We start from the raw sequence: 26,281 nt of genomic DNA on the forward strand, positions 1-26,281 counted from the left end.
AGTAATCAGCAGAAAGGGCTAACGGCTAGTTGTTCATATCGCCTAATTACCGTTCTCATTGTTACCGTTAGACTGATTAACTACTAATTGGGTGTTACACTGCGATTTCACGATAATCTCGGCATCTCTGCACCGCCCCGTTCATTCGCATCATTTCAAGCCCTAGACTCAGTTTATTTTGTGATCTCTTATTTTTACCTGCAATTTTCCGTCCAGAAACACAATTTAATTTCAATTTCATCGTCAATGGCAGGAAAGGGCTATGATCCCCTTGATATCCGGAGTGAAATGGGACACACGGAAGATGTTGACCCCCGTGCGCCAACATCCACTGCGACACCCACTGTCACCACGTCTCTACTGCTAGTGGTTTCGGATGAACAACCAATGCCTCTGGAAGTAATTGCCCCTGGTGAACCAGGGAATGCCTTCGATGTTGATAATCCCCCAATTATCCAAGTGTTCGATTCTCCGAGACAACCAGTTCGTCGTTCAAAAAGACAAGCAGGGTATAATCCCGACTTGACAACCTCAAAGCGATTTCGTCGCAAAGGAGAGGGACCCAGCCGACCATCCCTTGTCGATCCCGCATACACGTCTGGGGATGATTCTAATGATGCGGACTATGAATTTGTGGCACGCAAACTGAAGAACCTAAAGGGGGGTGAATAGGTTCTTTAAGGCCCTTTAGCGTTTTTAAAACGAGTTTGCAAAAATTGCAAGCGGAAGACTTGAGGGACAATCACAAATAAATACGATAAATGAATGCGTAATTTAAATGCGTAAAGTAAAGAGGGATAGAGATGTTTATGGAAGTTCGACGAAGAATCGTCTACGTCTCCCCTTCTCGATGAGGATCGAGGTATCACTATAACGACTTGGCTTTAGGAGCTCCAAGCTAGCTTTTACAACCACGCCTCGATGCGTCTACTTGGCCTTGAGGGCTCCAAGGATAGCCACGAACTTTACAACCCACTCGAGAGTATTACTTTCACTCTTTTTCTACAACTCTTTTGATATTACAACTCTTTTAATCAACGCACACAAGAGATAGTAGAAAGCTTTGTAAGAGACAAGAGAGAATGGAGTGGGATGATTGAGAATGCATCCTCAAAGGCCTATTTATACTAGTCTTGGACGCCAAGGTTCGGATCTTCTGTTTTTGCTTCGGAACGTCCGATGTGATTGAAATCAATTTGCGTAATTCCGGCATGACTTCGGATCTTCCGTTCTTGACTTCGTAGGGTCCGAACTTATGCTTCGGAGGGACCGATCAAACTTCGTTTCTTCCGAACAGTTCTTTCAGACGGTGTATGAACAACTTCGGAAGGTCCGAACTCCAGTTCGTACCATCCGAACTTTCCCGCGTTCCGGAGATTTGAAATCTTCAACACTTCGTAGCTTCCGATCATGTCCATCGTAGCGTCCGAAATCTACTCAATCAACAGTAAGATCAATTTGTCTCCGGATTGAAGTGATTTGATTGCTTGTGTTCGGAACGTCCGATCCAGTCTTCGGAGCGTCCGAACGTGCTCCTCGCAGCTTCCGAACAGCTTCTATTTTGCTTCTGATTGGCACAATTTCGGAACGTCCGAACCAAATTCGGATCTTCCGAACGTAACATTGTTCTTAATTTCCTGCATGCCTCAATATAAAACATTAGTACATTTTTAAGCCAAGTTTTGGTATCATCAAAACAAAAACTTTGGGATATGTTACAGCATTAAAAACATTAATCTCATCCTCGAGATTTGTATGCGTTTAAGACGTAACAATATCCCCCTTTTTGATGATCACAAAACTTGGTTAAAAATTGAGAAACAATAATCAACATAATCTGAATGTTATTAAATAACTCCCCCTTAATCAAATAACAAGTCTAAGAGGTTGAATTAAGGCGAATTTATTTAATAACCATTTAATAGCAATTTTAACCAAATAAATTCTCCCCCTTTTTGCGATAATCAAAAAGACATAAGCATAAAGAGAGACAAATAAACAGGTAAAATATCCACTAATAAATGCAATTCTTTTATACAATGATGCATAAAGATAAAAAAAACAAAAACATAAGCTAAGAATCCGCATCCCGCGACTCTCTATGTCTCCTCATCTCAGCCTCGATGGAATCAAGACGCGAGGAAGTCTCAGTATGATGGCGCTCTAAGGTAGACTCCAAAAGAGAGAAACGAGTGTCGAAACGAGTCTCCAATCGCTCGAGATACTCGAAAATCCGATCGTAGGGTCCAGAGGGAGCAGGCGGAGTGAAGCCATGAGGAAGGTCATCCATGGTCATCAAAGGAGTGCTAATAGGGTCGGGAACACGCTGATGGGATGAAGAGGGAATATCAGACGAAGGGGTAGGAGTGGTACCCGTAGTAGGGGGACCAGCGGGAAATCCTCTCGTCTGAACGTGAGGAGGAAGAAGACCGAAGGGAACATGAAAGTGTTCGGTCGGACGATAGGACGCAAAGATGCGATCCTTGTCGACGACCCAAGAGGATAAGACGGGATTCCAAGAGAGTCCCATCTTAACAACAGTATCATGGTCGATAGTCTCGCGGGGAGAAATAGACACGGATTCTTCATCTGTAAAGTCAATGCCCAAATGGGCTAGAATCCGGTTAATGAACCGGCCAAACGGAAAAGAGACGCGAGTAGAAGAAGCCGCGTACTCCATGGCGTACATAAGAAAACGGGGAAGGTTAAAAGGACGCTGGGAGACTAAGTAATAGAGAATGTACAGATCGAGAAACTTGCAAGTGGAGAGGTCTCCACTGCGAGGAACAATGGAAGAAGTGATAAGCTTTAGAACAAGCTGAAGCTGAGGAGGAAGGTCCTTCGCATGAGGACGGTCATCGGCAGGAGTAGGCGGACGACCGAAGATGGTGGTCAAGGCAGTGACTCGATCAAAAGTGGGGTCATTCTCAGTCCAAGACTGAGAAAAGAACTCACTTGGTCCGTCTCGAGGAAGATCGAATCAAGTAGAGAGATCGGCGGTAGAAAAAGAAATGAACCGACCCTGAACAATGGTAACAACACGAGTGTCATCACCACCAAGAACTAGGGAAAAGTTCGCATAGAACTGATGTATGAGAGAGGGGTAGATGAGATCGGGTACGGAAGGAAGAAAAAAATTTCCCCAACGTTGAGACTCAATAAAAGTAATCAACGTAAAGGAATTCGCACGGAGGTAATCGGAGTGAAGGGTACGACCAGGCAGAATGTTACGGGTTTCGAATTCAGGTGGGGTAGGACGAGGGTTGGGTGGTTGGGTAAGATCATGGTGAAAGGCACTGTGACGAGGGCGAACATTTCGGCCAGCTGCGTTACGGCGCGGAGGCATAGTGAGTAGTGAGTGTTTTGTGTGGGGAAAGAAAGAAGGATTTGAATTGGCAAATGAATCAGAGGATCCGAACGCCTATTTATAGGCCATGTTCGGACGGTCCGAACATGAGTTCGGAAGGTCCGGAATACGAACAGATCGGTAATCTGACAAGACGTTCGGACGATCCGATTAACAATCGGACGTTCCGATCCTAGAACGGAGGCTACGATGAGTAAACGGAGGGTCCGAAGTCCGACAGAGGCATTGGAAAGGCGCGAACATTAAATGACATCGGAAGGAGGGTCGGACGATCCGATGTGTGTTCGGATGGTCCGAAGAGTGAATCGGAGGTTCTGGAACCTATGGTCAAGTTCGGACGATGCGAACACGTTCGGTGGATCCGAAGTGAAAAGAAGCATCCGAATAAGGAACGGTGATTCCGAAGAGCCAAGATGAGGAACACTTAAAATTTAAAATATTTAGCACATAAATGAATGTTGAGCCATAATTATGGATAGATACAATTAATTTGTATTATCCGTCATTATAATGCTCACATTAATAATACTCCCCCTCAATTTAACAATTATGTACGAGAGTATTTGACTAATGTTTACAACTCAATCATGCCAAGTTCACCACGCAAACGAGTAAAAGTAGATTCATCTAGTGGTTTTGTAAAAATATCAGCAATTTGATTCTTGGTGTCAACATAGTGAAGTTCAATATCATTTTGCTCAATGTGAGCACGAATAAAATGATGTCGAATGTCAATATGTTTAGTACGAGAATGTTGAACTGGATTCTTTGTTAGACATATGGTGCTTGTATTATCACAAAAGATTGGAATTTTTGAAAAAGTAACACCATAGTCGAGTAATTGATACTTCATCCAAAGAATTTGTGCACAACAACTACCGGCAGCCATATACTCGGCCTCGGTCGTTGAAAGTGCAACACAGTTTTGCTTTTTAGAAAACCATGACACCAAGCAATTTCCCAAAAAGAAACAAGTACCACTAGTGCTCTTTCTATCCACCTTATATCCTCCAAAGTCGGCATCACAGTAAGCTTTTAAATCAAAAAATGAGTTCTTAGAGTACCATAATCCGAGATTTGGAGTATTTGAAAGATATTTGAAAATGCGTTTTAAGGCGAATAAGTGTGATTCCTTTGGACATGATTGAAATCGTGCACACAAGCAAACACTAAATATAATGTCAGGTCTACTAGCAGTCGCATAGAGTAGGGAGCCAATCATGCTACGAAATAACTTTTGGTCAACAGGTTTACCTCCCTCATCTTTGTCGAGTCTGACTGTCGTGCTCATAGGTGTGGATGAGGCTTTGGAAGACTCCATCCCAAACTTTTTGAGCATCTCCTTGATGTACTTCCCTTGGTTGACAAAGAAACCATCCTTGCATTGCTTGATTTGGAGACCAAGGAAGTAGTTGAGCTCGCCCATCATGCTCATCTCAAAGTGATCCTGCATAAGCTTAGAAAAATCTCTACACAAGTGTTCATTAGTAGCACCAAAAATAATATCATCTACATATATTTGTACTATCAGTAAATCATTATCTTTAGTCAAGGTAAACAAGGTAATATCAACTTTACCCCTACAAAAACCGTTAGACAGCAAGAAAGTAGACAATTTCTCATACCAAGCTCTAGGAGCTTGTTTCAAACCATACAAAGCCTTATCAAGTTTATACACATAATCAGATAAGTGCACATCTTCAAAACCAACAGGTTGCTCAACATACACTTCTTCTTTCAAATCACCATTAAGAAAAGCACTTTTAACATCCATTTGAAATAATTTAAAGTCTCTAGAGCAAGCAAAAGCAAGTAACATGCGAATGGATTCTAGTCTAGCAACAGGAGCATAAGTCTCATCATAATCAATTCCCTCTTCTTGGCTATATCCTTTAGCTACTAGCCTAGCTTTATTTCTAGTGATTGTACCATGCTCATCTAACTTGTTCCTAAATACCCATTTAGTTCCTATGACAGGTCTATCAGTAGGGTCTAGGTACAAGATTCCAAACTTTATTCCTTCTAAATTCATTTAGTTCATCTTGCATGGCAATAATCCAAGAATCATCAAGTAAAGCTTCTTCTATGTTCTTAGGCTCTATGTGAGAAAGAAAAGCAAGATAATTGCACATATTAGAAGAGCGAGTAGATACTCCCTTCGATGGGCTACCAATGATGAGGTCCATGGGATGATCCTTGTGCGTAGTCCACTCCTTCGGAAGAGGTGCGTCCTCTTGATCTTTAGGAACATCATCTAGGCTTGTGGACTCCAACTCTTCGCCAAGGATATCTATATCATCATCATCAGAAACAACAGGTCTAGGCAAGCAAGGGTTAGTTTCATCAAATATGACATGAATAGATTCTTCAACTAGTAAAGTGCGTTTATTAAAGACTCTATATGCTTTGCTAGAAGTGGAGTAACCAAGAAAGATACCTTTGTCCGATTTAGCATCGAACTTACCCAGGTTGTCCTTACCATTGTTGTGGATGAAGCATTTTGATCCAAAAGCGCGGAAGTAAGAAATGTTAGGCTTTCTCCCTCTCCATAGTTCGTATGGAGTTTTCTTGAGAATTGGCCTTATTGATACGCGATTGATGATGTAACAAGCAGAATTCATTGCTTCAGCCCAAAAATATTTTGGTAGAGAATGCTCACATAGCATGGTCCTTGCAATCTCTACTAGGGTCCTATTCTTCCTCTCAACGACACCGTTTTGTTGAGGAGTTCTAGGACAAGAAAAGTTGTGACCAATGCCTTTGTTTTGACAAAAAATTGAAAAATTTTCATTTTGAAATTCCGTTCCGTGGTCACTACGGATTTGTTTGATCAAAAGATTTTTCTCATTTTCAACCTTTTTGACAAAAAATTTGAAATGATCAAAGGCATCACTTTTATGGGCTAAAAACAATGTCCAAGTAAAACGTGAGAAATCATCCACAATGACAAAAGCATAGGATTTACCTCCTAGACTAGTTGTCCTCGAGGGACCACATAAATCTAGGTGAAGTAATTCAAGGGGCATAGAAATGGATACAAAATTTTTATTTTTGAAAGATTCCTTTGTGTGTTTACCAAGTTGACAAGCATCACAAAAAGAATCTAATTTTAAATTCAGCTTTGGCATTCCGGAAACTAGGTCAAGTTTTAAAAGTTTTTCTATGGTGCTCATCCCAACATGACCAAGTCGTCTATGCCAAAGAATGTTGTCATCAACATTTAATGTTACAAGGCTTTTTATTTTTGAAAAAGATGAAATCTTTAAATCGACCTTGTAAACATTTTCACTTCTATAACCTTTGAAACTAATGGATTTGTCAGTTGTGAGTGATACAGTGCAATCGTGTGGTGTGAATTTGACTTCATAACCCCTATCGCACAATTGACTAATGCTTAGGAGGTTATGTTTAAGTCTTTTCACAAGAAGTACATCATCAATAATAGTATATTTAGATATACCTATTGAGCCGATGCCTTCTATGATCCCTTTGCTGTTGTCTCCAAAGGTCACCGATCCCTTTTCTTTTGGTCGAATGGATTGTAGCAGCTTCTTTTCTCCCGTCATGTGTCGAGAGCATCCACTGTCAAGATACCAAGTGCTCGATGACTTGTCTCCCCTTTGTCCCTACAAGATTGAGATACAGTTTGATAGTTGGTACCCGTTTCTTTGGGTCCTTTGAGGTTAGTAGTAGTTGGGGATTTGGGGATCCATTTCCAATAACTATTCTTATTGTGTTGGTGTCTAAGTTTCTTGCATTTAGGTCTTATGTGGCCTATCTTACAACAGTAGGTGCATGTTGGTGGTGTTCTTAGTTTTGCCTTTGCGATAAGACTAGAGAAGTTGACTGATTTCTTTTCATATCCTAGACCTCCTTTGTCGAAGTTACACCTTTGCATGCTCAAGAGGTTTTCTAGTTTACCGCTACTCACATTGAACTTGTTGAAGGCTTTCTCTAAGTCTCTTAGGTTTGTCTTGAGCCTAGTGTTGTCATGCATCCTAGCTTCTAGTTCAGTTTTAAGTTGTTTATTCTCATTTCTAAGTGACTTAGCCTTATTGTACATACTAGTGTAAGCGGAGAGTAATTCATCGTAAGAGGGTACCTCGTCGTCATCCGAGTCGGTCAGATGATCTTCCTTCGCCATGAAGCATAGGGTAGACTCCTTTTCGTTGTCGCTATCGCTCCACGTGGCTAGAAGGGCCTTCTTCTTGTCTTTGCCGGCCTTCTTCTTGGAGGGACACTCGTTTGCATAGTGACCCTTTTGTTGACAGTTGTAGCAGGTCACTTCCTTCTCAATCTTTTTGTCCTTCTTGTTGAAGTTGGAACTCCGCATGAATCTTTTGAACTTTCTAGTGAGGAGTGCCATTTCTTCATCGTTGCTATCTTCAAGTTGACTGGTCAAGGCGATCCCTTTCGCCTTTACTTTTTCGTCATCTTTCTTTGTCTCCTTCCGGGTAGATACTTCAAGTTCATGGGTCTTTAGGGTCCCATGAAGTTGATCAAGGTCGTAGGATGCCGCATCTCCCTTGTTGGATTCAATGATAGCCGTGCGCTTTGCATCCCATTCCGCCGGTAGTGCTCGAAGGGCTCTCCTCCACACTTGTTTAGTTGGGTAGTTCTCACCAAGTTGGGCAAGCTCATTGATGATTTGGGTGAGCCGCCGGAACATGGTGTCGATATCCTCCTTGGGTTCCATCTCAAAGGTCTCGTACTTGAGTTGGAGAAGATCTATCTTCGTTTCTTTGACTTGATTGGTTCCCTCGTGGCAAATCTCCAATTTGTCCCAAATCTCTTTGGCGGAGGTGCAAGCCGAGATTCGGTTGTATTCATTCATATCTAGGGAACAATGAAGAATATTCATAGCTTTAGCATTTTGAGAGATAAGTTTCATATCGTCCTTGGTGAAGTCATCCATTCCCTTAGGAATTTCCTTATTATCCACCGTTTTCATGGGGATATAGGGACCTTTCACCGTTATTTTCCAAAGGTCGTAATCGACGGATTGGATGTATAGAGATATTCTATTCTTCCAATATCCGTAATTAGTACCATTGAAAAGAGGGGGACGATTTGTGGATTGTCCTTGGGCATACTCGCTTGCTAGATTGGCCATTTTTAAAAGATTTTTGAAAAACTTGGCTCTGATACCACTTGAAGAACCTAAAGGGGGGTGAATAGGTTCTTTAAGGCCCTTTAGCGTTTTTAAAACGAGTTTGCAAAAATTGCAAGCGGAAGACTTGAGGGACAATCACAAATAAATACGATAAATGAATGCGTAAAGTAAATGCGTAATTTAAATGCGTAAAGTAAAGAGGGATAGAGATGTTTATGGAAGTTCGACGAAGAATCGTCTACGTCTCCCCTTCTCGATGAGGATCGAGGTATCACTATAACGACTTGGCTTTAGGAGCTCCAAGCTAGCTTTTACAACCACGCCTCGATGCGTCTACTTGGCCTTGAGGGCTCCAAGGATAGCCACGAACTTTACAACCCACTCGAGAGTATTACTTTCACTCTTTTTCTACAACTCTTTTGATATTACAACTCTTTTAATCAACGCACACAAGAGATAGTAGAAAGCTTTGTAAGAGACAAGAGAGAATGGAGTGGGATGATTGAGAATGCATCCTCAAAGGCCTATTTATACTAGTCTTGGACGCCAAGGTTCGGATCTTCTGTTTTTGCTTCGGAACGTCCGATGTGATTGAAATCAATTTGCGTAATTCCGGCATGACTTCGGATCTTCCGTTCTTGACTTCGTAGGGTCCGAACTTATGCTTCGGAGGGACCGATCAAACTTCGTTTCTTCTGAACAGTTCTTTCAGACGGTGTATGAACAACTTCGGAAGGTCCGAACTCCAGTTCGTACCGTCCGAACTTTCCCGCGTTCCGGAGATTTGAAATCTTCAACACTTCGTAGCTTCCGATCATGTCCATCGTAGCGTCCGAAATCTACTCAATCAACAGTAAGATCAATTTGTCTCCGGATTGAAGTGATTTGATTGCTTGTGTTCGGAACGTCCGATCCAGTCTTCGGAGCGTCCGAACGTGCTCCTCGCAGCTTCCGAACAGCTTCTATTTTGCTTCTGATTGGCACAATTTCGGAACGTCCGAACCAAATTCGGATCTTCCGAACGTAACATTGTTCTTAATTTCCTGCATGCCTCAATATAAAACATTAGTACATTTTTAAGCCAAGTTTGGTATCATCAAAACAAAAACTTTGGGATATGTTACAGCATTAAAAACATTAATCTCATCCTCGAGATTTGTATGCGTTTAAGGCGTAACACAAACAGCCTGCCCCTCACATTCCAACAAGCAGCTCTTCGTCTAAGGAAACCAGTGAATCAGATAAACCTGCACCCAGAAGTTCTCCACCATTGGTCTCACCACCTCGTGATGAGGAGATTACGTTGGCCCAATTCATGGCTAACCTGAAACATCAGCAAGCTCCACCTCCCTCTGGACCCGCTGACTCCATTGCATCCAGTGTCTCCGCTGATACGCTGCAAGGTGTTGCACCTGCCCCTGAGAATGTTGCCTCAGATGTGGAAGACACTGAGGACATCATTGACCTTTCTGCCTATGATCTGGCCAGCTGTTACAATAACATGTTCTATTCTGAGACATCATTCTCCAATTGGTCTCTCTATGCCAATCGAGAATTCATTGAAGAACGAAATGCGGATCTGGACTCTTTCTCCCGGTACAATTTAATTGAGTTTTTGAGGTCTCGAGGTATGTTTTCCACTGTCTCCTCTGTTATACCTTACTGTCACAAGGCTGTACTTGAATTCTATGGCAACCTCTCCTCGAGTGTTGGCGATCCGCGATCCGCCAAGTTTGGCCGAGTTTTTGTGCGCACTCGGATATACAACTTCAATCCTGGTGTTATCAACGCTCACTACAATATCCCTGCAGTGGCAGAAGGGCCTCCACCAGATTTGAATGAAGTTATTTCTGTCCTCACGGGTGGTCTGTACGCTAACCATAATTGAATTGTTCTTGCAGGCACTATCATGTGATACCTAGGGAATCACGTAAGCGATGCTGCTAGGCGTTTAACGTGATTGGTTGGGTGCTATCAGACTTGAGTTCTGACGTTCTTACTATCAAGGAGTTGATAAGTAAGAATGTAGCAATTGGGGTATGCTCGTATAAAGACATGTTTAGTCCGAATCACATGGAGATGTGAACCCACGGCTAGTTGTATCAATGAACCATTGAGGGCCACACAAGTATTAGCTTTGTAAATCCCGATGAGAAGTAAAATAGTTCAATGTGTTGAACGGCTTATAAATGTGTTTATAAGCGTTAAGAAAAATAGAAGTATGACTTCTAAGAGAGAAATATAAATTTTAATTTATGGAAGTGTTCCTAAGATCAAGGGATTTCTCTCCAATATTTTTCTTCATTTTTGTGTTCTTCATTTTTGGAGAATAAAAATCTTCTCTTTGAAAAATCCTCAAGTTTTTCTAGTGCAAAACTTGAGGGGATTCGCCTTGCTAGTGGTGGGCTTGATTTAGGAGCAAGGAGGAGGAGCTTGTAGACTTGTCTTCCATAAGAAGAGCTTAGTTGCTAGTCAACTAAGTTGGAGCCAACATCAACTTTTTAAAGTTGATAGGTAAATCACTTCTAACACCCTATGTATGTATTATGGTGTTTGAATGTAAATATTGCACAAATATGGGGTGGCCGAAATTTTGCTCTAAAAATTTAAAAATTTTGACTTCCGTTGCGCTTCCGGCCACCGTAACCGGTCCGCTTTCAAGTGGTATCCGAGCTAAGGTTACGTTTTTTGTGTAATATTTACGTAATATTATGTTGAGATCAATTTCTAACCGCTTGAGAAATTTTTTGGTGCAAGGATATAGCAAGGCCGAAATTTTTGAAGCAAAAACAAAAAAAAAATATTTTTTTCGGGCAGCATGTTGCTGCCCGAGGGCTGCCCGAGCTGCCCTTAAATTTCGGGCAGCAAGGGGCAGCCCAACTGCAGGTTTTTAAAATAAAAAAAAAAAAATTTTTGTTGCCGGAATCCGGCGACGGAGCTCCGGTGGCGGCGATGACGGCTAGGGTTTCCAAAAGTGTTTTGGTGAACCTTAGTGTCATGGGCCTTGAGTTGTTGGGCCATTGGATGGCCAACATATATTTTGTGAAATTTAAATGGGCCAAAGTATTTTTGGTGAAAAATAGGTTTTGGGCCCCTTAAGTTTAAATTTACAAATGTTGCACATATTTTCTCATAAAATAAATAATTGAAGTTGGACTTTAATTATTTATAGTAAATTGTGATTTATAAGAAATTCGATTATAAATAAATTAATTTGAAAGTAGACAAAGGGGTTTGTATACTTTGTTAATTTAATTTATAATTGTGGCGGTTAGTGATTGGATCAAGATATATAATATTGGATCAATTAATTATAGTGATAATTAATTGATGGTGTATGATATGTGATATTATGCATGAAAGATGATCGAAAGCCCAAGCCCAATTTGCTAGGTGTATGCTAGGATATTTGTGTTGTATGATTGTAATAATTATCAATTTAAAGTGGGCTTGGTTTATGGCCCGTTCCCAGCCCATGAGATGTATCCCTATGTGCCATGGATATTTATTTGTAAATATTAGAATAGGGGAAGATCAAGATTGGAAGATGGTGGCCTTGGTGATTATGAAGATCGAAGACATGTAATATTGGATGCTAATGTAATAATTTAGTTGCATTGCATCCCGTGCATTTATCCTAGGATTGGACCTAGGCCCGTGTTTGGCTCACACGGACCATTAGTTTTGGGGCAATTGATCATCCTTGTACTGTTTTCTATTTATAATATATGCATGATATGTTATAAATAATGAGTATGTGCGTTATTATTATTATAATAACAAAGTTGCATGAATCCGGCAAACATATGATCAAACATGGCGAGCTTTTAAAATAAAATTAATGATGAGACCTTTCAAAATTAAAAAACCCTCATTTTGAATAAGATTCAAAATTAATATCAAGTCCGAAAAAGGAATTATAAATTTGTTTATAATTTCCTTGTCTTCCATCGACAATGGATGCATGATGAACGCTACCCGTACTCGGGGCTCGGCTCATATTATTGAGGGGGCCCTGGGTGCCAGAAAGCTGTGACATCCATTGACATGGTGATGTGAACTACGTGGAACTCCCATGATTTCGGCTCATATTATTGAGGGAACTCATGGCGACCGTCCATTAAGGTTCAATATCGATGGGTTAGGCTTGACACATAAAGATGAACGACGTCATATTATTGGGTCCTAATCAAACGTGAGACAAAAGTATACGTAGAGGGTTGCATGGCGATGCAATTGGAAACTACCTTTTAGGAGTTGTGATGGCCGATATTATTCGGGATCACAATTCGCTAATTGGACCTTACGTACCTACTGAGGAAAGTGTTTCCCGTTTTCACTAGAGGGTAATGAAAATGTCAAAACAGTGGGAGCGATAATTTATAAAGTAAAAGTCCAAACTTTATATCTTATTAAATATTTTGAAATAATCATTAACATTTATCTGTTTTACTTTTCAGTACAAATCTTTGACAATGTCATCAATTCGCAACCCGTTTTCCGTAATTCTCGAAAAACACGTTCTAACCGGACCAAACTATATCACTTGGCTAAGAAATCTAAAGATTGTCTTGAACTCGGAGAAAATCGCATACACACTGACTGAGTCGCCCCCTGATGAGGCTCCGACTAACTGCAGTCCCGAGGAACTGCAAACCTACAAGGATTGGTGCGACCATGACTTGAAGGCCAAGTGTTACATGCAGGCTTCGATGAACGATGAGCTGCAAAGGCGATTCGAGGATGCTAAGAATGCTGCTGACATTCATATGCACCTCAAGGAGCTCTTCGGTGAGCAAACTCGGCCTTTGAGGCATGCCACAGTAAAGGAGCTCATCACTTTACGCATGCGAGATGGGACTTCGGTCCATGAGCATGGCCTAAAGTTGATTGGGCTCGTGGACAAGCTTGTTGGCATGGATTTGATCTTGCCATCGGAGTTGACCACTGATGTGCTGCTGCTGTCGCTGCCTAGCTCTTTCGATCCTTTTGTCGTGAACTTCAATATGAACAAGCTCGAGCCCAGCCTTGAAGAGTTGGTGAACATGCTTGTGACCTTTGAGTCCGCCATCAAGAAGGAGAAGCCGGTTCTTTATGTGGGCTCTTCATCTGGCACAAAGACCGGTCCACCTGGGAAAGGAAAGAAGCGTTCTTTCAAGCGCCCCAAGAAGAGCGAGCCCTTGAAGAGGCAGACTCCGAGTCCCGTAGTGGCAGCCGCGCCAGCCAAGGCTGAGAAGACAGTTGACATCTGTCATCACTGCAAGAAGCCTGGACATTGGAGGCGTAACTGCAGGGAATATCTTGCGCAGAAAGGTTCTGGCAAAGGTATGTTCTATATTGAAGTAAATATCTCGATTAGTTCTACTTCTTGGGTATTGGATACCGGCTGTGGCTCACATCTCTGTAATGATTTGCAGGTGATGGGAAGAAGTAGAAGGCTCCGAGAGGGTGAGACCTTCCTGAGGATGGGCAATGGAGCAAGGGTTGCTGCCAAAGCCGTAGGAGATGTTTATTTAATATTGAACAATGATTTTGAGCTTGTTTTGAGAGATGTTTTGTATGTACCAGACTTGGTTAAAAACATTATTTCCATTTCTATGCTTGATATTGATGGATTTTCTTGTTTATTTGGCAAAGGTGTTTGCAATATTTACAAGAATGAATGTTTAGTTGGTACGGGTGAACTTGAAAACAATCTCTACACCTTAAAATTAAAAGATATTCCACTTAACAATGTCCAAACGATAACAACAACAAATAAGCGCAAACAAGATACTCTTAATTCGGCACAATTATGGCATGCTCGATTAGGTCATATTTCCCTAAGAAGGATGAACAAGCTAGTGGGAGTTGGCATGTTTGATATGTCCGATATTAATGCTCTCACGACTTGTGAATCCTGTCTAAAAGGAAAGATGACCAAAGTTCCCTTTAAGGGCCATGCGGAGCGAGCCAAAGGGTTATTGGATTTGATCCATACCGATGTGTGCGGTCCGCTTAGCATCACCACTAAGCATGGACATTCCTACTTCATCACCTTTACCGATGACTTTTCGAGGTATGGGTATGTGTATTTGATGAAATACAAGTCTGAAGCCTTTGAAAGGTTCAAATAATTCAGAAGTGAAGTAGAAAAACAATTGGGACGAAGCATCAAGACACTTCGATCGGATCGAGGTGGTGAGTACTTGAGTGCCGAGTTCCAAGATTATCTTAGAGAGAATGGGATTCTCTCGCAGTGAACTCCGCCCGCTACACCGCAGTTGAATGGTGTTTCGGAGCGTCGTAACCGGACTTTGATGTACATGGTTCGGTCTATGATGGGGTTCACGGAGTTGCCGCCATCCTTTTGGGGATATGCGCTTGAGACAGCGGCACTGTTGTTAAACAATGTCCATACAAAGGCAGTTGACAAGACACCATATGAGATATGGATGGGTAAGCCTCCCAAATATTCTTATCTTAGAATATGGGGGTGTCCTGCTTATGTGAAGCAGACAGTGGGAGATAAATTGGATAGTCGATCCATTTTATGCTACTTTGTGGGATATCCAAGGAATTCCATTGGATATTATTTCTATCATCCTCAAGAAACAAAGGTGTTTGTTTCTAGGAACGCAATCTTTTTGGAAAAGGAATTTCTATTGGATAGAAAAGGCGAGATGATAGAACTCGAAGAGGTTCGAGAGACACCCACAGTTGTAGAACCCACACCCGAGAAGCCAAGTGAGGAGATACAAGCTCCTAGAAGAACCGAGAGAGTCTCGAGACCACCTGTGAGGTATGGTCTGCTTCTTGAAGAGGGCCATGATGAGCTTAATTTTGGATGTGATCCAAGGACCTTCAAGGAAGCGTTATCGGATGCCGATTCATCCAAATGGCTTGAAGCAATGGAATCTGAGATGAATTCCATGCATTCGAACCAAGTGTGGAATCTTGTGGATCCACCTGAGGGAACTGTTCCCATAGGATGTAAATGGATTTACAAGAGGAAACTTGGGGCGGATGGGAAGGTATTGACCTTCAAGGCGCGATTGGTAGCAAAAGGGTATACTCAAAGGCAAGGTGTTGACTATGAGGAAACCTTTTCTCCAGTTGCGATGTTCAAGTCCATTAGGATATTGCTAGCCATAGCTGCATGGTATGACTATGAGATATGGCAGATGGATGTGAAGACAGCCTTCCTTAATGGGGATATTAAGGAAGAAATTTACATGTCTCAACCTGAAGGGTTTACATCCATCGGAAGTGAGCATATGGTATGCAAACTTCAAAGATCTATTTATGGTTTTAAGCAGGCATCGAGGAGCTGGAACCTCAGATTCGATAGTACAATCAAAGAGTTTGGTTTTACTAAAAATCCTGAGGAACCCTGTGTGTATAAGAAGGTCAGTGGGAGTGCTGTGACATTCCTTGTTCTTTATGTTGATGACATTCTACTCATTGGGAATGATGTAGGAATGTTGCAATCAACAAAGATATGGTTAGCAAGTAAGTTCTCAATGCAGGACTTGGGTGAAGCATCTTTTGTATTGGGAATACAGATCTATAGAGATAGATCAAGAAGATTGCTTGGTCTCACCCAGTCCACATACATTGATACCATCGTGAAGCGGTTTTCGATGGATGAGTCCAAGAGAGGACATCTACCAATGTGTCATGGCGTGTCCCTATCCAAGTCTATGTCTCCCAAGACTGATGCAGAGATAGCGGCGATGACACGAATTCCGTATGCTTCGGCTATTGGTAGTATCATGTATGGGATGATATCTACACGTCCTCACGTGGCATTTGCACTAAATGTAGTGAGTAGATATCAATCCAACCCTGGTCTTCCACACTGGAAAGCTGTGAAAGACATCCTCAAGTATTTGAGAAGGACCAATAAGTTGTTTTTGGTCTATGGGGGTGGAGAACTAAAATTGGAAGGCTATACCGACTCTAGCTTCCAAAGCGATATTGATGACTCGAAGTCAACCTCCGGATTCATATTCATGCACAATGGTGGTGCTGTCTCTTGGAAGAGTTCCAAGCAAGACAGTACTGCGGATTCCACCACTGAGGCAGAATACATTGCTGCATCGGCTGCAGCAAAGGAGGCTGTTTGGATTAGAAATTTCGTCCAAGAGTTGGGCGTCATTCCAAATGGAGTTGCTCCTATCCCGGTGATGTGCGACAACACGGGAGCCATAGCTCAGGCGAAGGAGCCAAGGTCTCATCAGAAGTCCAAACACGTATTGAGAAAGTACCACATCCTCAGAGAGATCGTGGAACGAGGAGAAGTGTCGATCGACAAAGTCAGCTCCGCAGATAATGTTGCTGATCCACTAACTAAGCCTTTACCAGGACCATCATTCGAGAAGCATCGCGAATCAATGGGTCTAAAGTATATAGGTAGTTGGCTCTAGTGCAAGTGGGAGATTGTTAGAGTAGGTGCACGTCGAGCCAAGTGTTGGCCGACTGTTCACGATGAAACTCTTTGTATAAACGATCTTTATTTTAATAATATTTGAATTTATTAAATTGGCGCATCTTTATCTTTATACCCATGCTAGTTGCATAGATAAAGACCTTGAATATACAAATAGTAGAAAGAGTATGAGATGCTCATATGATGAGTATCATGAAACTCATATTTGGAATACTGTATATTCTAAACCGTTCCTAGTCGATTCAGCCGCCACTAAGAAGGATAAAGGCCGCTCGAGTTAGAGACTAGTATCTGCGATGTGAGTACCATGTTTCATTGGTAGGGGACATTGTGATGTCCAAGCATGCAGATAGGTGCTCCTGGTAGAGTGCACTGAACAACCCTCTATAAAAGACTTTCCAAGTGGTTCTCACTTATCGAGTGGAAAAGTCCTAGTTTATGGTTGTACACCATTAGTCCTTATGACCCGGGACAACATTGAGACTCTATATGCTAGCGTTTCACTTTGACTTGTTTACCGACTCTTATGGGGTCATCAGGTGGCAAGGTTGGGTGTTACGGCGAAACATATAGGAGTCGATGCATTGTAGCCGGGGATTCACCGCTTACCTACGGGTATGGATATCCTATGTGTTTTTCATGTATGTGTGGGTTGAAATCTCTGATCAGAGTATGGTGGTAATTATGAAAGGGGTTTCATAGATTACACCATCGATGCAACCACAACATGACACATAGTATCGATTCATTGACAACTCTCGATAAACCAATAGTTGTCGAATCGGTCGGGATATATGAGTTGAAGGGACCGTACTGTACGCTAACCATAATTGAATGGTTCTTGCAGGCACTATCATGTGATACCTAGGGAATCACGTAAGCGATGCTGCTAGGCGTTTAACGTGATTGGTTGGGTGCTATCAGACTTGAGTTCTGACGTTCTTACTATCAAGGAGTTGATAAGTAAGAATGGAGCAATTGGGGTATGCTCGTATAAGGACATGTTTAGTCCGAATCACATGGAGATGTGAACCCACGGCTAGTTGTATCAATGAACCATTGAGGGCCACACAAGTATTAGCTTTGTAAATCCCGATGAGAAGTAAAATAGTTCAATGTGTTGAACGGCTTATAAATGTGTTTATAAGCGTTAGGGCTGCAAACGAACCGAACATGTTCGCGAGTTTTTCGAGCCGGCTCGATAAATATTCGATTCGTATTCGAATTTATCGAATTTGAGCCGAACTCGAACACGTTCGAACTTTTTTTCGAGCCGAACTCGAGCCCAAATTATTTTGTTCGATAGCTCGCGAATAGTTCGCGAGCCTTAATATTTTATTACTATAATATAATTATATATATATATATATACATTTCGAACATTTCGAGCTTTCAAACCTTAATATCCGAGCAATAATTCGAATAGTTCACGAATATATTCGAATATTTCGAGCCGAACTCGAAATCGAACTTCATTTCGAGCCGAGCTCGAGCCCAAATATTTGAAATTATCGAACTTCGAATCGAGCTCGAACTCGAATATACCTATTTCGAGCCGAATTCGAGCCTGACTTTTTTACTATTATTCGGCTCGATTCGGTTCGTTTGCACCCCTAATAAGCGTTAAGAAAAATAGAAGTATGACTTCTAAGAGAGAAATATAAATTTTAATTTATGGAAGTGTTCCTAAGATTAAAATTTGGCCAAGTAAATAATGTAGTTGAAAATTGTGATTTTCATAAACATTATTGGGGACTAAATTAAATTAATTCAAGTGTTGAATTAATTAAACACTAGTGGACCTAGTAGAGTCCAAATAATTAAAATAATTCAAGTGTTGAATTAATTAAATAATATTGAGTCTTGTAGAGCTCAATTAAATAATTATTTAACTAGTGGAACTTTAATAAATTCAAGTAGTATTTAATTAATCTCAAATGTGTTTGAGATAATTAAAATTTAGTCCATGGTTTTTAATGTGTTAAAAACCATATTATATATGCATGACATGCTAGGGTTTGCATGCTTGGGAGGTGAAGAGGTGTGGAATACTTTTTATTAAAAAATTCAAAAGCATGCAACTTTTGTCTCCTAACTTTTCCCACACCCAAGACTAGACTCCTCTCCCTCATTCCCTCACTTACTTGGCCGAAACTTCAAGGGATTTCTCTCCAATATTTTTCTTCATTTTTGTGTTCTTCATTTTTGGAGAATAAAAATCTTCTCTTTGAAAAATCCTCAAGTTTTTCTAGTGCAAAACTTGAGGGGATTTGCCTTGCTAGTGGTGGGCTCGATTTAGGAGCAAGGAGGAGGAGCTTGTAGACTTGTCTTCCATAAGAAGAGCTTAGTTGCTAGTCAACTAAGTTGGAGCCAACATCAACTTTTTAAAGTTGATAGGTAAATCACTTCTAACACCCTATGTATGTATTATGGTGTTTGAATGTAAATATTGCACAAATATGGGGTGGCCGAAATTTTGCTCTAAAAATTTAAAAATTTTGACTTCTGTTGCGCTTCCGGCCACCGTAACCGGTCCGCTTTCAGTCTGATCAGTAAATTCCCTGCTCATCCGCACAAGGTCTCGGCTGCCAAACTCACTTCCTTGTATTCAGCCCTTCACAAGGTCGCAACCCGCAACTGGACCCCTACCACTAACACCACCGTGGTCACAAAGTCTCAGGCCCTTACTCTCTTTGCTATTGGCAACCACACTTATAACTTTGGACGCCTGGTGTTTGGTTCGGTCCTGCAGTATGCAAATGGAGGTCTCAAATCGTCCAAGCTCTCATTTCCCTCTCTTATTTATGGAATCCTGGAAGCACAAGGATTCATCAAGGATATCACTGAACCCTTTACTCAGCCTAAACAGTTACTAAAAATTGTTCCAGCCCTGCTTCAGGGACCTCGAAAGGTTGACCTTCCGTGGTCTGAGTCAGCTCCAGAACCCACTCCAGGACCCTCTCAAGCCGCCTCTGCCTCAGCACCCCCTTCTACTGAGCCTTTTACATCTGGTCCCTCCACGTCTGGATATGTGAAGTTATCAGTCACTGGTGCTCAGATCTTTCTCGATCATGCCCTTCAGAAGATTGCACAAGCCAAAGCTGATTTGGCTTTCTATGAGGATGTGGCTACTACTATCCAAGCACTGTTGGCAGTCGGAGTCTTTCATGGACAAAAAAGGGGGAGTTAATGATGCTGGTCCCTCTGGAACTAAGGATGACAACAATGAAGAGGAGGAGGAGGATACTGATAGTGATGAGGATGATTAATGAGGGTTGTATATTTGAAGCTTATGGTGGTTCTAGGCTCTAGCTTTTCTCGTTTTTTATTGTACTATGACTGAGTTTTTTTTTTTTGTTTTTTGTTTGACTAGGTTTCTCTGTCTTTAATCTTTGTGAAAGGTTGGCTTTCATGCACTACTAACAATTTTGTGCAGTTGTTGTCCTGAATGTTGCTAACATTACCAAACAACACATCTGCTGACACCTATTCAGGGGGAGATGAACAATTCTTGAATTCAGGGGGAGTTGACAGAGAGTAATTGGTTTTGATATCGTTTTGTCCAAGAAAGGCAAAAAGGGGGAGATTGAAGGGAAATAATATTGTCGACTGCGAAAGAATTATAGAATTAAAATATTTCCCTAACTATATCTCTTGATTTAAATTGAGTATGATTATATTATGGAATTTTGCCTTTCTTAGGATTGAGATATTATATTTAGATTAATGATTTGATAAGATATGATATCAATGTTTAATAGAGTTTATTTTCTTAGGATTGAGATATTATATAAAGGTTAATGATTTGATAAGATATGATATCAATGTTCAATAGAGTTTATTTCTAATTAAACTCTTACTTTCTTTGTTTAATAGGTTTCCTTATAAGATAGGACTCTCATCTATAAAAAGGAAAACCTAGGACTTTGAAGGCAGCCGTTTTTTTTTCTACTCAAAGTAATACGCACACTTCGCACGTTCTGGAGAGAAAAATCATTGTCAACGTTGCTGTTTTGAAGAGTGCAGATAGCAAGTGCTGCCGTGAATGTTGAGAACATCTGCGGACAACATCTGGGAAGAAGTTGGCCGAAGATCGCCTATCTTGGATCTACTTTTCGGCACACGTTTTGCTTTCTTGTCTTAGTTTTTCATTCTGGTTATTTGTTTTAGAAAGCTTTGTTTTCTCAACTTGTTGAGGAAACTGATTTTCGTAAAATCACTAGTGATAAGTTTTCGTGTAAACGATTTGGTTTTTCTAGTGATGAATTTTTGCCATAAGGCACCGCACAAGTATTTATACTTGTGCATATTTAATTCTGTCCATGTATTGATTTAAAGTCAATTTGTGTAACAAACCTTAATTTTTTGCTGCATGTTGTCCTAGATATCGTAACATCTGACACAACACTTAATTCTGATTAAACACAAATTCACGAATTCTCTATTTTACATCTTATTCTGATATCTTTATATCTGTCGCACAAAATTAATCCTAACAATTTTGTATTTTGATTCATTAATTATTCAAAAGTTTGATTTTTTTTTCAATTAACTTTGATTTTTGTTTTTAAAATTTTATTTCACCGTAATGCTGACATAATATGATAAATTATTGATGTGTCTACCGTCATATTAATATTTAGTTATAAACTAAAATTTAGTGCATCAAAAACAAAATTTGACAAATTAGTTGGAGTATTTTAAATATTCTTTTGGAAATATTCTGGAAACAAAATAATTAAATTAGAATTGGATTCGAAAAGAGATTTAGAAATTCAAAAAATTGGAAATTTCACGATTTGTTTACCCGTTTTAATCTAAAAAATATTTTTGCTTGTTTTAATAGTCTATATATATATATATATATACACACACACACAAACGAAACTATCACAGGTGCAACCCTTCAAACGACGTAGGAAACATGGCCGCGTCCCTCACCAACCCCTTCCTCGGAGCTCCATATGCTTCTGCCGAATCCCTCCACTCGCCGTCGCTTCTGCCGTCTCCAAACATCATCCATCTTCCAGCTCGCAGATCCCAACTCAAACGCCTCGGTATATAAATTACTCTGATTTCTTCAATTTGCGATCAATTTTGATGATCCACTTTCTTGTAATTCGAAATATTGGTACCAACAAATATTCTTTTGCAGCGACCAAGTTTTAATTGGTTTAAATAGCATGAGCTCAGTTAATGCTTGTTGTATATATTCTGGAAATTGGACTAACGTTTCATCTACTTACGGCAGGGTTAACCATTGGATCTCCAATCGAGGTAAAGTCCCCAATGCGGATCAAATAAGCATAAATTGGCCGGTGTACTACTTAAGAGCTACTTTGATATTAATTTCTTATGCTATTTTTTTAATTTCAGGTCTACAGTGAAACTTCCCAAGCTTGTAGACCATCTCGTGCATATTGCTTGAGATCAATGCAGGTAGCATGTCTTGCGATCATGTAGTGTTGGTGTTAAGTTTTGCAGTGCTCGAAAATTATTTAATCTTCACATATATGCTTCACGAATCATTGATAAGTCTTGCCTCTTACTCCCCTTCTTGGTTTACTTTACCGTGTCCCTCAAAATTCAGGGTGGTGGGATATATGTTGATAGAGAAATCGCTGGAAAGGTGATCGACGGAGTTAGCTGCTTGGATATCTTAAAAAGTTGTGAAGGAATTGATGTAAGTTTTGCATTTGAACCCAAGATTAGTAGTAGGAATTTACACACACACGCACATGATATTATTGAACTTTTATGCATTCACATTTAGGTGTTTACTCTATGTTTTATAGAGTCCGTGCATTAGTTTTCACATACCTTTTTAACATTTTTATGGTATATTGATTTTCTAGTAGCCTCTTTTGAGTGGTAATGATTGAATGATATTTGACCACTTGACACCAATATCTTTCGCATAGTCACAAGTTGTGTTTGTAAAAATCGAAAATAATTTCTGCGTGTGCTAGTTATATTCCACGTTAATTTCTGTCTTTGTTTTTCTTGTTCTTATTATTGGTTTTCCTTCTCCCAAGAAAATACATTAGTTAATGAAATTAACAATACTATAGAGATATTTGAAAATGCTTATTTGATTATGCAACTAAGTTTTTTTTTTGTCTGACCACTTTTGTTATGATGTTTTTTCTTTAGATTCTTGCTTATGTTTCACAAGTGCACAAAGTTGTACTTCCTGAAGGTTTGGTTGATCACGAAACCTTGACATATGACCAGGTATAAATAAATATATGTATGTAGATCTTTATGCTGGACATACTCGGCAGCTGTTTTGTTTCTCCATCTTGCCTGTAGAGTACTATATATTTTATGCCTAGCTTGTATTTTCATATTATCATCTCTTAGGCCATCTTGGTGCAGTAATGTTTCTATCATCAAAATCTTGCCAGATAAAGGGTAGTATTATAAGGTGCCCAAATCCGGAGTACGCAGAGAAAATGATTGCTGAAATTGAAGCTGTTAGAGTGAGAGGTGATTCTTTTGGAGGCAAGGTCACTTGCATTGCCCGGAATTTACCACGGGTAACACATTATCCTCAACCCTATCAAATTTTAGATTTTCTATATGAATCTTCTTAACGAATGTTTATCTTTTTAGAGTCATGGATCTAGGGCCTTTCGCGAAATTATAGAAGTGCTGGCCGAAGGTGCTATGTCTCTTCCTGCAACAGAGGGCTTTGAAATTGGCAATGGATTCACAGGTGCGAAATATTACGTGTATAGGATTTAAATTCCTTTTGAGGTCCAAATGATTGCTTTCAAGTGTTTTGTAAATTATTCAACTTAGCTAAGAGCATCCATTAAAATTTAATATTCTTTCATGGAAACTATACTAGGTACATTCTGGACTGGCAGTGAGTATAGTGCTGGCCAATCTGGTGGGATAGAGGTATTGATTTTTTTTTAAAAAAAATTAAGAACCACATGTATAGGGTTACATATCAGCTTTCAAAGTTTGCTATTTTGAATGATTCCTATACATGTTCAGGGTTGGACATCAAATCCAAAAACCATTAAAATGAGAATAGCTTTCAAGTCAATGATCCGAGTCTCTGTATGTCATCTCTCTTTCTCTCTTCTTAAAGATTTTTTTCCTGTGTACACTTGTCTGAAGTTTTTTCTTGGAAATTTAGAATTCTTGAACAGTTTATATCACTAGACACTAGATTGCATTGCTTTGTGGGTCAAAGGGACCGACCCGAGATGATGAAGTGAGCTTTGCCAGCTCATGCTAGCTGCTGTCTTTTTAGATACCCAAAATTTATTAGGCATCGGCAATCTTACCCAAAAAGCACTATGAGTTGGTTTTTCTTCATAAATAAACAGAGAGTGAATTGCATAAATAGATTGGAGAAGAATCGAGACAAAGGTAGCAGGCTGCAACTCTAGCTTTTTCTTTCCAATTATCATGTCAAATTTTGTTGTAAATCATTAGCTTTGCCAACGAAAGTCACCAATTACCATTTAAACGAATTGGATCTAATAAATATTGAATGTTCATCAACTCCAGGTGAGTATGACCATGTTAACACGATACTTTTGAAACGAAAAGATCTATTATGTCAAAAAAAAAAATTTGTCTAACTCATGTTCCGATTGACTGGAATCGCGTTCTATATAATCAACCTTTATTGTGCGATTTTTCCCTCATCAAAAAGTTTTTGCAAGTTTCTCGCCTGTGGACACATGTCCGATGCAATTTTGAAACCACAATCTCTTGAACATATGCTTGATTCGTTTTGATTGATATCTGGTGTTACACCTATGCAGATGAGGATGAAAGAACTTGATTTTTGTGCTGTTCCTAGAGGTTGGTCACTATGCTTCAATAATTTCTTTTCCAAATCATGTTTGTTTTAACCAAGAAGGGTTCCTTCTTATTTACTTCAACTCTGGTCGTCCCAAAGTTGATCATGAACTTTTCCGTGATTCTCATACATGACTTTGCTATGTATTTATAACGCAGCTGTTCATTTGGTGGAAACAGTGGTTGCACAATTGCTTTTTCCCATGATGATTTATCCAACTTATGCTGCGCCGCACGAACCCCTCGAATAGACGGAAATTGCAAAAGCACAGATACCCCTTGAAAGTAGAGTTTGGCTGTATGTGGTCTCCTTGAAAACTCTTCCAATATATAGAACTCTTCCAATATCTATATACTTAATATTCATTATATGTAAAATGAGTTTATTGAAAATATTTTGGAAAATGAATATACATACATTTGATTCTAATTTGAGATAAACTAAAAAATATTATAACAGTTTTTATATGATCATTTGATGGTTAACTTTCTAATTAATAGTATACATGCAGATACTTAATTTTTTATAATATATTATATTTTGCTTCAATACAATTTCATAATATGCTATCTTTGAGAAAGATAATAATTTAATTAATATAAATAATAATTATGTTGAGAGATCTGAAAACAAGTTCATAGTAAATTAAATGATGAATATTAGTATATTCCGAAAAAAATAAAATAAAGAGATGATTCATTATGTTACCATCATATGCAAAATAGTTAAAACAGTCATTTCTAAAAAAAATGTAATAAGATTTTCTGAATATCATAGTTATATTATTTGTTCTCATTTTGTCGCCTGATGATAATGATCATCAATTCTCTTTCTCGATTTTGGTTATAGGTCATGCAATGTGGAAGTTTGCTCTTGCTTATGTTTTTAATTATTCTTTTTTATTATTCTTGGTTATATGATGAGTTTGTGTAAATTTATGCTTAAAGTTATAATAATAAAAAAAAATACAAATCAAATTTATAAATATTTTGTGGCTATTTATTTTATTAATGCGGGAGACGGGCTGTCATTTTATCCGTGTGTTACAGTGTATTAAGTTTATTTAGAATTCTACACGAGCCCGTATGTGCCTCAAGATTGCTAGTGTTTAGGTTTACAGTTTTTGAGCCCGAGACTAAATCTAAAAAATATCCTTATATCATAATATTCATAATCTTTTTGTTCCGTAACAACTTTTTCAAACTAACCATTATATTAAAAATGATATAAAAAAACCAAACAATCAAAATATTTCTATTATAATATAATAATAAGATCAAACATGTCCAAATGATCATTAAAATATAATTTTTCTTACAATTTTAGAGCTAAAAATATTAATCTTTCTTTTGAAATGATTGATCGGAAATTTTTTTTTGATGAATTTTAACTTTGGAAATCTTTGAAAAGGCAATATGATTATGAATAAAAATAAATAAAAGTTTTCTCCCTCCATAATTCGATTGTTTATATAAACTAAAATGTAATGAGTCACATACGTGCTAAGTTGTTTAAAAATTAGATTTAAAAATATTAATTTAGTTT

The 26,281-nt window shown here is 39.4% G+C and overlaps 1 protein-coding gene across 5 annotated transcripts; it reads left to right on the forward strand.

Moving 5' to 3' along the window:
• The first annotated feature begins 21,806 nt into the window (after nt 1-21,806).
• Nucleotides 21,807-25,238, forward strand: LOC140808200 (chorismate synthase 1, chloroplastic-like). Of its 5 annotated transcripts, none has more exons than XM_073165264.1 (11): nt 21,807-21,968; nt 22,163-22,188; nt 22,288-22,350; nt 22,502-22,594; nt 23,065-23,145; nt 23,319-23,450; nt 23,527-23,629; nt 23,765-23,817; nt 23,917-23,982; nt 24,699-24,738; nt 24,895-25,238. In XM_073165264.1, the coding sequence occupies exons 1-11, from the start codon at nt 21,836-21,838 to the stop codon at nt 24,984-24,986; spliced, it is 882 nt and encodes a 293-aa protein (XP_073021365.1). In that variant the 5' UTR covers nt 21,807-21,835; the 3' UTR covers nt 24,987-25,238. The 5 variants fall into 5 exon arrangements, with proteins under 5 accessions (XP_073021365.1, XP_073021366.1, XP_073021369.1 ...); XM_073165265.1 differs by having other exon boundaries at nt 23,917-23,976; XM_073165267.1 differs by having other exon boundaries at nt 21,830-21,968; nt 22,067-22,188.
• The last annotated feature ends 1,043 nt before the right edge of the window (nt 25,239-26,281 follow it).

Source organism: Primulina eburnea, chromosome 12 (genome assembly GCF_022965805.1).
Source record: "Primulina eburnea isolate SZY01 chromosome 12, ASM2296580v1, whole genome shotgun sequence".
Lineage (NCBI taxonomy): Eukaryota > Viridiplantae > Streptophyta > Magnoliopsida > Lamiales > Gesneriaceae > Primulina > Primulina eburnea.

Bases quoted from the DNA above. Each gene is read 5' to 3' on its own strand.
- LOC140808200 (XM_073165264.1), top strand. From the start codon at position 21,836: ATGGCCGCGTCCCTCACCAACCCCTTCCTCGGAGCTCCATATGCTTCT. The intron at 22,189-22,287 runs GTAAAGTCCCCA...TTTTAATTTCAG, and splicing joins CCATTGGATCTCCAATCGAG to GTCTACAGTGAAACTTCCCA. The intron at 23,630-23,764 runs GTGCGAAATATT...AAACTATACTAG, and splicing joins AATTGGCAATGGATTCACAG to GTACATTCTGGACTGGCAGT.